The sequence below is a fragment of the Ctenopharyngodon idella genome, chromosome 11, assembly GCF_019924925.1.
Source record: "Ctenopharyngodon idella isolate HZGC_01 chromosome 11, HZGC01, whole genome shotgun sequence".
NCBI classification, from domain to species: domain Eukaryota; kingdom Metazoa; phylum Chordata; class Actinopteri; order Cypriniformes; family Xenocyprididae; genus Ctenopharyngodon; species Ctenopharyngodon idella.
In genome coordinates, this window is record NC_067230.1 from 20,008,172 (window position 1) to 20,021,610 (window position 13,439).

The following is a 13,439-nucleotide window of genomic DNA, read 5'->3' on the forward strand; positions in this document are numbered from 1 at the left end:
CTTCTTTTTTTTTATCACAGTATACCTACCGTTTTTTTTTTTTTTTTGACAGATACTTTTAATCAGCAAGGATGCATTAATCAAAAGTGAAAATAAAAACATGTTACAAATTATTTCTATTTCATACAAATTCTGTTCTATTCATCAAAGAACCCTTAAAATAAATGTATCGGTTTCCACAAAAATAAGCAGCACAGCAGTTTTCAACATTGCAAAGAAATTCACAGGAATAAACTACATTTTTAAATATATTGAAATAGAAAACAGTTATTAAAAATTATAATATTTCACAATATCACAGTTTTCGCTCTATTTTTGCTGCCTGGGTGACCACAAGAGACTTCCTTCAAAAATCAGAATAGGATTAAGAAAATCTGAAATTGTAATGCTAACAGTCTACTTCACTGCCTGGCAAATGAAAATGAGCCAGAAGTTTAGATGAATTATTTATTTCAGACAGTTTCACTTACAGATGGTCGGACAAATACAACACAAACCAAATGAGATTTAGAAAACTGCTTTAAAATCACAAACACACAATTTATATCTTACATAACTACAAAAAGGCATGACCAGAAGCTCTGTACATATACTTTATACAATTATCTATTTTCATATATACAATAAAAATGAACTATATACAGCAGTTTTCGCCCAGTCTTCCTAAGGGACAAAAATAGACAACACATCTAAAGATGCAGATTCACAAAAGGGGCAGATCAGGCGCCAATTCGACAGTCTTGATCTTGAGCAACAATCCTCAAATGGTTAAATACTACACATACAGTAGTACACAGTCCATGTGCTAACTAGTCACCTTCAGTTACTTTAAACAAGCTTTTTGAGCAAACATTTTCTCTTTGAGACACTTTGATTAACAGGTTACCAGCACCAGATATCACATCATACAACTGACATTATTCCAGGGGCAAAAAAAAAAACTTCTGTAGGACTTCCAGACAATATTTAAGAACAACTTATGTAAGAAAATACAACTAATTTCAGACATTCAGCAAGCGCTAATTTGTTCTGTGCAACCACACTATAAGTGCTGCTTCTTAAATTTACCCTGATGTCTTTTTATTTCCTGAAAATACATTTTTCTAGCTAGTGTTTCATAGCCAAGAGAGCCATAACAGTGACATGCTACCATGTTTCCAACCTGGTAATAATTGGAAACGTGTCGAAATGATTAATTCCTCCCAGATCTGCCACCCTCCCAGACAGCTTGTAGCGCTTTAGAGCATTGAGTTTTAAGCATTAATCATGTGCACCAAAAAATTAAACTACAATATAAAGATTGATTTAAATAACATTTTAAAATGAACAAACACAACATGAAAATATTTTTGACTGTTGCTGGATCTTAAAGGTGATCAGTAGCCTAGTCTCTTCATGGATAGCTTTGGAAAGGACTAACAGCTCCTGACCAGCAGAGGGCATTGTCTGATTGTCTTTACCTTTTGCTAATCTAGGATTAAAAATGTAGCTGCTGGTGTGGTATTTTATTGCTAAAATGATTAATACTGCTCTGAGAAGCTGTGCTGAGCCTAATGTGTAACATAAACCTTGTTTGACCTTGATTTATTTTGTTAATGGTAACAGAAAAATTGGGTGCTTAGTTTTGTTGCCATATTTTCAGATACTTTCAAAAGTTTGGACTCATTGAGGTTTTTTTTTTTTTTAAGAAATTAAATACTTTTTTATATTTTATTGAGAAATTAATTAATTAATTAATCAACACATGATTATCTTAACAAATGATCCTCAATCTTCCACAGAAACCTGTGACTACAGTACTGCCACAGTTGCTGTTGGTGAAAGTTGAGCATGTATTAATGGCACTCATCTTGTGAGATTGAAGAATGAATTTCAGTGTTGCTGCTATTTATTATTTGTTCATCCGATTACATTATATCCACAAAAAACTCACAAGGGTTGCCCATGGCATGCTGGAAGGACTGGCGACTAGCGGTGAGTTCAGGTGGTATGGCCCCTAGTTCCCTCACTGGTGGGGCCCCAGGGGGCCCGCTGCTGATAGCCCCCTTAGGGGTCAATCTGGCCAGGCTGTAGGGAGGAGGCAGGCCTGGGGGTCCGTAAGAGGAGGCGTGGCTCCGTTCGCTGAGTGCACAAGAGGTGTGGGCGTACTTGGAAAAGGGAGCGTGGCTGTAGGCGAAGGACGTGCGGCTGTGCTGGGAGGGGACGCGGGAATGAGTGTGGCTGCGGGATGAGAGCGTATGGCTGCGGTGGCTCAACTGGCTGGCTGAACGCTCAACCCGCCTCCCACCTGCTCTGTTGCCTGAATCCGATTCGCTGCCGCCGCTGCCTGCTGCTTTGCGGTCCTTGTCCCTCGGTTTGGGCTGCTGGCTCCTCCCAACGCTAGGGTTAGAACTACTGCTTCGACTTCCTGGAAAATAAACATATGTTGACATGGCTGTATGGAGAAAAAAGGAAAGGAATAAATCAACCTAATATATTTTATTTTTTAATCTTCACATGCTTTTCACAGAAGGTAAAACAATAGTTTTCAAAGCAAACTTCTATGCAGTGACCAAAAATAAAATTGCTTCAGGTATGTCTGGTTGTGGACAGCAGGGAAAACAAATACTGAGTGCAAATAATAATATACAAGTTACTAAAGTAACTTTCAAAGGTTTGGGGTCAGTGAAATTTTTTAATGTTTTTGAAAGAAGTCTCATGTTCATTTAAGGGTGCATTTATTAAATGAAAAATGTAATAAAAAAAGGCAATATTTTAAAATATAATTACAATTTAAAACTGTTTTCTATTTTAAAATGTAATTTATTCCTGTGATGGCAAAGCTGAATTACTGTCACATGACCATTCAGATATCATTCTAATATTCTGATTTGGTGCTCAAACATTTCTTCTTATTATTATTATTATCAATGTTGAAAACAGCTTTGCTGCTTAATATTTTCGTGGAAACGGTGATATATTTTTCAGTATTCTTTTTAAGCATTTATTTGAAATAGAAATCTTTTGTAATATTTGAAATGTCTTTACTGTCACTTTTGCACAATTTCATGAATCTTTGCTGAATAAAGGTATTCATTTCTTAAAAAATAAAAAATCTACTGACCCCAAACCTTTAAACAGTATTGTAAATAATTTTTAAAAAGAATGACCAAATGGCTACCACATATTTTTTGTGCATTTTAAAGGTTGTGTCCAATGAAACTATTTCGGTTTAGAAGCTAACCAAATTATGCAGATAAAAACAAGGAAAGTTTGTGATGTGCCTTCATCCCCGAAAACCATAAACAACACTGCAAAATTAAATAAAATGCAAACTAGACAATTTCACTTGCTATAATATTTAAAAATGTACATATACAGTATCTCACAGAAGTGAGTACACCCCTCACATTTTTGTAAATATTTTATTATATCTTTTCATGTGACAACACTGAAGAAATGACACTTTGATACAATGTAAAGTAGTGAGTGTACAGCTTGTATAACAGTGTAAATTTGCTGTCCCCTCAAAATAACTCAACACACAGACATTAATGTCTAAACCGCTGGCCACAAAAGTGAGTACACCCCAAAGTGAAAATGTCCAAATTGGGCCCAATTAGCCATTTTCTCTCCCCGGTGTCATGTGACTCATTAGTGTTACAAGGTCTCAGGTGTGAATGGGGAGCAGGTGTGTTAAATTTGGTGTTATCGCTCTCACTCTCTCATACTGGTCACTGGAAGTTCAACATGGCACCTCATGGCAAAGAACTCTCTAAGGATCTGAAAAAGAGAATTGCTGCTCTACATAAAGATGGCGTAGGCTATAAGAAGATCGCCAAGACCCTGAAACTGAGCTGCAGCACGGTGGCCAAGACCATACAGCGGTTTAACAGGACAGGTTCCACTCAGAACAGGCCTCGCCATGGTCGACCAAAGAAGTTGAGTGCACGTGCTCAGCGTCGTATCCAGAGGTTGTGTTTGGGAAATAGACGTATGAGTGCTGAAGGGGTTGAAGGGGTGGGGGTCAGCCTGTCAGTGCTCAGACCATACGCCGCACACTGCAACAAATTGGTCTGCATGGCTGTCGTCCCAGAAGGAAGCCTCTTCTAAAGATGATGCACAAGAAAGCCCGCAAACAGTTTGCTGAAGACAAGCAGACTAAGGACATGGATTACTGGAACCATGTCCTGTGGTCTGATGAGACCAAGATAAACTTATTTGGTTCAGATGGTGTCAAGCGTGTGTGGCAGCAACCAGGTGAGGAGTACAAAGACAAGTGTGTCTTGCCTACAGTCAAGCATGGTGGTGGGAGTGTCATGGTCTGGGGCTGCATGAGTGCTGCCGGCACTGGGGAGCTACAGTTCATTGAGGGAACCATGAATGAGCAGAGCATGATCCCCTCCCTTTGGAGACTGGGCCGCAGGGCAGTATTCCAACGTGATAACGACCCCAAACACACCAAGATGACCACTGCCTTGCTAAAGAAGCTGAGGGTACCTAAACCCTATTGAGCATCTGTGGGGCATCCTCAAACGGAAGGTGGAGGAGCGCAAGGTCTCTAACATCCACCATGGAGGAGTGGAAGAGGACTCCAGTGGCAACCTGTGACGCTCTGGTGAACTCCATGCCCAAGAGGGTTAAGGCAGTGCTGGAAAATAATGGTGGCCACACAAAATATTGACACTTTGAGCCCAATTTGGACATTTTCACTTAGGGGTGTACTCACTTTTGTGGCCAGCGGTTTAGACATTAATTGCTGTGTGTTGAGTTATTTTGAGGGGACAGCAAATTTACACTGTTATACAAGCTGTACACTCACTACTTTACATTGTAGCAAAGTGTCATTTCTTCAGTGTTGTCACATGAAAAGATATAATAATATTTACAAAAATGTGAGGGGTGTATTCACTTCTGTGAGATACTGTATCTTCTGCGGAAGTCTCAGGACCAAAAAATGTTCGTCCAAATCCGAATACGTTGGTCCGAATGAAATAATAGGATGTCCTACCTGCCTGCATTCTGTAAGGCTATGCAGAGTTGTAGACAGACACCGAGCGTCGTAAACAAACAGCAGCCGCCTTTTACAGTTCCTCCTGAACCGAAACAACAAGCTTATGCTGCTTTCACACCATAACTACCGTAATTAAGAGATGGCCACCCGTGACATTCTACTTGAAGCTGTTCACGTCCTCAGACTCGGATTTATGAGTTTCAATGGCAACACTACCGAAATGAATCTGCAGCAGTCAGGTGGTACAAGTCAGTGTTCTGTAAGTTGTTTATGTTGATTATTATTGTAATGTTATGTGCTTTGAGACATGAGCTAATTTAACGCCATCTCTCGTGACACTTTGCAGACTCTGCTCTGGCTGTGCGCGTTCATGTGTTTTGGAGGAGCCTACCCTAGCTTTATTGTTAATATTAATAAATGGTAATGTTTGACTTGAACAATTTTGGTACTGTGAAGACAAACATAATATCTAGATCTTTCAGGAAAACCAGTTTAGAAGCACTGATCTAGTCAGATCCTTCAGCAATTAAAGTAACAGCTCATAAGTTCGCAGTTAATGAAACTGCTTTTGAGAGAAACACTCCATCCCTCACTAACATATAGTGACAAATGTTCTGCATTTCTTGCTCTTCGTTCCTTCATACTACATTCCATGTTTCAAAGAGAATGAATAAAATGTGATGAAAAATGATGCCAATTAAAGAGCTGATGAAATGCATCTATCAGATGTGCAATTAAAACTGGATGACATGACACTGGAGTCAAATGACAATGTAAATGAGTTCATGAGGTGCTGCAACCTGAATTTAAAACACTGTCAAACTTCAAACAAAAGCCACATTATTTCACTCTCACATAACAGGCATGGCAAAGCTTTGTACATACACATATGGGATCTACATTGATTTTGTCATGTTTATTCCCAAACTATTGTGTATGCAGTTCGTTTGTGTGGCCACTTTATCCACAACACATGACATGCTGAGAAATACAGAGACGAGAGGCGAGGCAGCAGGACAAATCCAACAACAGAAATACCCCCGTCATGGAGGGAGACATGACCGTAAGAGAGAGAGAAAGAGAGAGAGAGAAAGGGAGGGAAGGAGGCTGCCTTACCGGACACCCCAGGGTTGGGATTACCTCCTCCATCAGTCTGCCATTGCCCAGCAGAAACGAACAGGAAACAACACAGTTAAGCCGTCTGTCTGTCTTATTACCAGAAGCTCTATCAAGTACAATTCATCCTCACAGCCTGAGTGGACTACTGGAATTTCACCTGGAATCTGCTCAGTAAAAATAAAATCTTATATGCTCTCATATAAGATATTTATTTACATGTTGTGATGATATGTTCGTATCGTGATATCTAGAGTCGTCAGGATACCAAAATTCGATAGTGGATACCAGTTGCACTGAAATTTCACGATACTAGATACCAATTTTGATACCACAGTAAAAATTTGTATGCTCTTGAACATACTGCTTTATTTAACTATTAAAGTTGCATATTAATGCAAATATTTAAGAAATTAGCCTTCTCATTTATTGACTCAATTAAAAGCAAATAGTTATTTAAGTAATCAGTCGGTAATAAAGGTCAAAACTGAATTTAGAGCAGCCATTGATTTTCTTTATTTCATGTCAATATCATTGTTTGAACAATATAATCAGTGTAACTGTTTAATATATAGATATTTTATACTGAACTGAGTCAGTGCATCGAGTATACTTTTGACATTGTATGTCATATCTGTTTTTAAACAGACACTGCCGTTCAAAGGTTTGGGGTCAGTAAGATTTTGAGACTGTTATTCAGCAAGGATGCATTAAATTGATCAAAAGTGACAGTAAAGAGATTTAGAATATTACAAAAGATTTATATTTCAAACAAATGCTTTTTGTTTGAACTTTCTAATTCATCAAAAAATATATCATGGATTTCACAAAAATATTTATCAGCACTTTTATCAACATTGATAACAATAAGAAATGTTAAGCACCCAATCAGCATTTTAGAATAAATAAATACATTTTAGAATAAATTTTAGAATAAAATATACATTTTTGCATTCGATACGATATCAACAATTTTTTGATTGTAACAAAATTATTACTGATTATTTCTTAAATAAGTGTGATTTAAAAAATAATAATAATTCATTTTTAGAAGAAAAAAAAAGGGCAAATCACATCTACATGACACATACTGGCCATTACTAACAAATTATCACAAAAGCAAATATGAGCACAAATAAATAAAAATGTGGGTACCAATAGAAGTAAATATAATTTTGTATTACTGTCATGTGACACAGGCCAGCTAAATATGTCAGGGGTGTTTTAGCACAAACATTAAAAAAAGTACTGAACACATCTGAAAGTGATGCAGAAACCCACATTTAATTTTAATATTGATATTTTTTAAAGGAATCGATACCAAATAAATAGCTATTGAGTAACGATATATTGATACTGCAGTATCAATGTGCCCATCCCTATTTTCTGAAGGATCATGTGACACTGAAGACTGGAATAATGGCTGTTGAAAATTCAGCTTAGACTTCACAGGAATAAATACATTTTAGTACAGTTTCTTTAAATTGTAACAATGTTACATTATTACAGTTTTTAATTTTTATCAAATAAATGCAGCCTTGGCGAGCATAAGATTTAAACAATTTTATTGACCCCAAACTTTTGAAGGGTACGAAGATTAGTAAATACAGTAACAAATGTATTGCTCATGCTTAGTTCATGTTAGTTAAAGGGTTAGTTCACCCAAAAATGAAAATTCTGTCATTAATTACTCACCCTCTTGCCGTTTTACACCCGTAAAGGTGATGATACACGGGGCAACTTTTTGAGCAACATTGCTTGGGCACTGTGAATGAGCAACAAATTTATATCTGGATACGTTAGATCGGTCGTGGGCAATTTTTTGAGATCCTCCAATCAGAATGTTAGCAGCCGATCACGTGATCGTTTCGGAGATTTCAGAAAAAATTCAAACAAGATGGCGGCCTCTCAGTGGCAGTGGAGGGAGAAAAGGAGCATGAACTTATATCTTTTTACGCTAGCAAGTTGTCATGCGTCAACCCAAAACAGGAAATTTACCTCATATAATGCTTAAAATACCAACAACTGTCCAATGTAATGCATGTAAGCTGTAATTAAACCATCGAATGTTTTCAGTTAAATACTAAAAAGACCTGTTAAACGTCTGTAGTTGCGTAGGCTGTAGGGTGTATGGCATATGAATGTAGCTTTTGACGCGATTGACGCGGGTTCGAATCCGCCCTTTGTCGCTCTTCTCCCTTTTCCTATCACAAATCAGATCGGAAAAGCACTTATTTTTAATTAAAATGAAGAAAATATTTGAAAAGTTGAAATAAAGTGCCTAACAAGTGTTTATAATAAAGTATTTATTGGGTTGGCAATAGATTCGCTCCTCTCTGATTAGTTGCTGCTAACTGTCCGTTGGCCTAATTAGTTGCCCTGTGTCTCATCAGGTTGCCCGTTGACGGCAACATTGCCCAGCAACATTGCTCAAAAAGTTGCCACGTGTATCATCACCTAAGACCTTCGTTGATCTTCGGAACACAAATTAAGATATTTTTGTTTAAATCCGATGGCTCCGTGAGGCCTACATAGGGAGCAATGACATTTCCTCTCTCAAGATCCATAAAGGTACTAAAAACATATTTAAATCAGTTCATGTGAGTACAGTGGTTCAATATTAATATTATAAAGCGATGAGAATATTTTTGGTGCGCCAAAAAAAACAAGGAAGATTCGGAGCGTTATGAATCAACATGTCGAATCATGATTCGGATCGCATGTCAAACTGCCAAACTGCTGAAATCACGTGACTTTGGCGCTCCGAACTGCGGATTCGACACGCTGATTCATAACGCTCCGAAGCTTCCTGAAGCAGTGTTTTGAAATCGGCCATCACTAAATAAGTCGTTATTTTGGTTTTTTGGCGCACCAAAAATATTCTCGTTGCTTTATAATATTAATATTGAACCATTGTACTCACATGAACTGATTTAAATATGTTTTTAGTACATTAATGGATCTTGAGAGAGGAAATGTCATTGCTGGCTATGCAGGCCTCACTGAGCCATCGGATTTCAACAAAAATATCTTAATTTGCGTTCTGAAGATTAATGAAGGTATTACGGGTGTGGAACGGCATGAGGGTGAGTAATAAATGACAGAATTTTCATTTTTGGGTGAACTAACCCTTTAATACATTAACTAATGTTTAACTAATGAACCTTATTGTAAAGTGTTACCAAATATTTTAATTGTCTCTCCATATCTGCCCTAGTTTTACTTTGTTTGACTGCTTTCATGGGCCTATCCATATGCTTCGAACCACACAACACATCCGAAAACTTCACTCAAGAGATGGCAGATCACTCTTTAACTGCTCTCTACAGGCAACTCAAACACACACAACAGGCTGCTGAGTTTCCTTCCTGACATCTTCACTGCGCCAGAGCATGGCATGTGTGAAATGAGCAACAGGTGAAGGTTAATGTGAAGCAGTGGATTGAGAAAGACGTGTTTGTGCACTGCATCAGTGTTGAAGGCAAAAAGCACTAGAGAATGAGATGAATGCAAGGTGAAATCATGATGAGCTGATGTCAGCTGATAGAAAACAATTTTTAAAATGTGACCAGAAATGAAGAAGAAAATAATCTGAGAGATGCTTGAAAGGTTTTAAACTAGGGACCCCACAAAACACTACAGCTAGAACGGGCCGACCATATTTGAAGACAATAATTTCATAAAATAACTTGTGTGCAGGGATAGCAGTATATAAATAATATAAGTCATGCATGAAATTCATATTAGGGATGTGTAAAGCTTCATATTTTCATAATTCTTGCATTCAAAAACAGCTAGATCGAGTGTAAGCAAACGCATAATGCAGGATCAGATATTTCATACATTTACAACAACCTTAAAATAAATATTTATGTATGAGCTGAACTATAAGATCTTATTATTTCAGTATTGTACTAGGCTGAGATTTATTTTGGATGCTCTAACTGTGATCCAGTAACCTGAAGTCAAGGATGACCTTTCCCTACTTACCCTCACTGTGATGACTTCCTGCGCTGCCACTGTGGAAACTGTGGCAGGGGTCGGAATATCCTGGGGGGAAACCAGAGGGCGCTGTGGAGAAGGGTGGATAGGGGAAGGGCTGGCCGCCCATGGGCCACGGGTTAGTAGACGGAGGGGGGAGAGGGGCCAATGTGTCCTGCTCTGAACCAGCACCACTCGATCCTTCATTCAAGTTTAGTGTAGCCATATCTAAGAAGAAAGACGGAAATTATAAAGAGCTGGAAACATTTTGTTTGTGAGGATAAATAAAAAGCAGAAAGGAAATGTAGAGATGTGTTGTACTTTGACAGAGATCTCCAAATGTGTAGTAACACTGTTCAGAGAAGGTGATCTTGTTGACCGTGTGTCTCAGATAGCCGTGTTTCAGCAGGCTGCTGGCGTATTTCCTGGCATCCCGCCGGTCTTTGAATCCTTCGACCCGTGAGTACAGCCAGTCTACTACATCACCTCCTGTAACATGCGAGATCCAGACAGATAAACACCTATACACCAAGGTTATTATAGTCAACCAAAACTAAAACCATAAAAAAATGCATTTTTGTTACTTTAAATAAAAAAAACCTGAAATAAAATATAAAAAAGTTTTCATTTTCATTTAGTTTAACAGGTAACATTATATTAAGTGTCTTTAACTACTATGTACTAAAATTTAAATTAATTATTTGATACAATGCACTTATTGTGTACATACATGTTTTTACATTGTAATTATATTTAAAGGGGACCTATAATGCCCCTTTCACAAGATGTAATATAAGTCTCTGGTGTATGCGTGTATGAAGTTTCAGCTCAAAATACACCACAGATAATTTATTACAGCTTGTCAAATTTGCCCCTATTTGGGTGTGAGCAAAAACACACCGTTTTTTGTGTGTGTGTCCCTTTAAATGCAAATGAGCTGCTGCTCCCGGCCCCCTTTCCAGAAGAGGGCGGAGCTTTAACAGCACATGCTTTGGTTGCTCAACAACAACAAAGCTGGAGAATCTCACGCAGCCAAAATGAGGATTGTCAGTAACGGTGTTCAGCCTTACATTGTTCAAACCGGAGTCGACACTGATGGAGAGACTCAGGAAAAAGTTACAACTTTTAGACGTTTCTGAATGATTAGTGGATAAATTTATGTAGTTGCTGTGGAGTTGATTCAACTCATCGACTATCATGTGCCGTCATGCTAATCTTTTGTGCAAATCCAGTGTTGAATTGATCCTCGTTTGTGAAGCAGTCCGGCGTAAAAAATGACGGCATGGTAACAGCACTCTACTTCAACAACATCTCTTCCTCTTCTCTAAAGCAGCCCAACATGGCCTCACCCCCTTTGTTGCGTGTTCCCGGGGGCGGGGTTTATGTAAATTTTGGGGTTTGTGATGTCACCAACCCGGAAAGCATATCTCCCTTTGCATTGAACTTTGAGTGTCGTAACTTTGCAGACATTGTTTATGCTCAAACAGCTCCATTAAACACTAAGTAAAGTTAAAAAAGTGAAATCATAATCAAGGAGCCTACACTGCTAAACGCTCCATTACCCCTTAACCCACCGACAAACCTACCCATACCACCAAACCTGTAACCTGTGTCCTACCTCAATATCAGTGTTTGCAATACAACATGAACACAATAAGTACACATTGTAATTAACAATTATTTTTTTGATGCAAGTATATAGTAGTTAATAAAGTGTGACTGTGATGTGACTCGACGTGCCACAGTGACTAAAACTGAAATACAAATTAATAAAAAAAATTATAGACAAATTAAAATGTATTAAAAATGGCAAACACACAGCAAAATTACTAAAACTTTAAAAAATTCAAATGAAAACAGAAAATATTAAAAAAAATCTAATTCCAAATATTACTAAAAAATATATTAGTATCTCAATACTAAAATAACACTGCTTTACACATTTTTCAACAGTCATAACTTGAGTGAGATCTTTTCACAGGTGATGAACGCAAAAAGACATCTTACCTATTACAGCATTAGCTATAGTAATCTTCAGCCACATTCTGTCCCTTATTTCTAGTCCTGAGTCTGGGAGCTGCATCACCTTTACGATGGTGGCCATGTCTGTTTTTCCCACCGTAAGAGGGAGATCGTCAAACTCTGTGGAGGACAACAGGATGATTAGGATTATCAACAAAAAAGAAATGTTATGATCTGTCAGAGAGAAAAGACTGTACCGTTTTGTGGGTAAGACCCTGTAAGTGCAGTAGTGTGTGAAATCCATGCAGCCGGGTCAATGGGTCTAACTGGCTCAGCTTTGGGGGGGGAGAGAGAAACAGGTCAGATAAGTCAGATGGACAAGTTTTTCCATATCTAGCTTATGTTTATCTGAAAGAAAAGTAGACAGAGTTTGTGTGTACTGACCTCTGGGTATTGTGAAGTAACTGCGAGGGGAAGGGTCCCAGCATTTAGCAACAGTGAGACTGATAGGGACTACAGAAGACAAGTACAATGGTTAGTTAAAACACATTTACATCTAAGCCTAATGCCCAGTGTTACAATTCAGACATCTTTCTCATGTTTATTCTTACCCATTCTTTGAGACAATCTCTCTGAGGATCCTGACAGCATCATCATTGCTCATGTTTTCAAAGTTCACATCATTTACCTACAAGTCAAAATGTGGCATACACATATGTTAGCATTAGGGCTGGGCAACAGTGTCTTTTTAAAATTCAGCAGCATAGGTGCCATTAAACTAGTGATTCTCAATCAGGGAGAGACTCTGAGACTCTGTGACTTTTCCTAAATAATCTATCTAAACATGCACAAAAAATCTGGGCTTGATTTGGTTGTTCTAAAGGTGTGTAAAAAAAAAAAAAAAAATCACCGTTAAAGGTACATAAATGAAGGGCTAATACTAGAGCACAAAGGCAACATGGAACAAGCATGTTCACAAAATATATCATAAAGTTGTGAGAAGTTGAAGCATCAAGAAAAATGAAGTCCCTATTGACCTCTATTGGATATATGTGGTCATTGCACTTTCTTTCTTTAACTATAATTCCTAAAGTTTTTCCACAAACCTGTAGATGGTAGTATTCTATCCCTAACACATACAGCAATGTCCAAATACAATTTAGATTTAATTAAGTTCATCATTAAAGTGATTTTTTAATTAAAAATACATTTTTCATAAGACAATTTATGGCATGGTTAAGTAATTGTGCAGTAAATAGGTAAAAAACTACAAAATATCCACAAAAACACAGCATAAATGCATAGTTGAGAAGTAAATAAAAAAAATGATATATAGTTTATCATATAAGAAATGTATATTTCCTTATGCAATCGCTCTGTAAAAGTT

The 13,439-nt window shown here is 37.6% G+C and overlaps 1 protein-coding gene across 2 annotated transcripts in view; it reads right to left on the minus strand.

Annotated features, from left to right (window-relative positions):
* Positions 1–31: 31 nt before the first annotated feature.
* The window catches only part of dvl1b (dishevelled segment polarity protein 1b), a 45,208-nt gene continuing 31,800 nt past the window's right edge, over positions 32–13,439 (minus strand). For both annotated transcript variants that reach the window (XM_051912461.1, XM_051912460.1), the window contains 7 exons: positions 12,664–12,740; positions 12,497–12,564; positions 12,310–12,387; positions 12,098–12,232; positions 10,412–10,579; positions 10,100–10,318; positions 32–2,407 (listed from right to left, as the gene is read on the minus strand). In XM_051912461.1, coding sequence (XP_051768421.1) covers positions 1,908–2,407; positions 10,100–10,318; positions 10,412–10,579; positions 12,098–12,232; positions 12,310–12,387; positions 12,497–12,564; positions 12,664–12,740 — 1,245 coding nt within the window. In that variant the 3' untranslated portion in view covers positions 32–1,907. The remainder of the gene's footprint in view (positions 2,408–10,099; positions 10,319–10,411; positions 10,580–12,097; positions 12,233–12,309; positions 12,388–12,496; positions 12,565–12,663; positions 12,741–13,439) is intronic.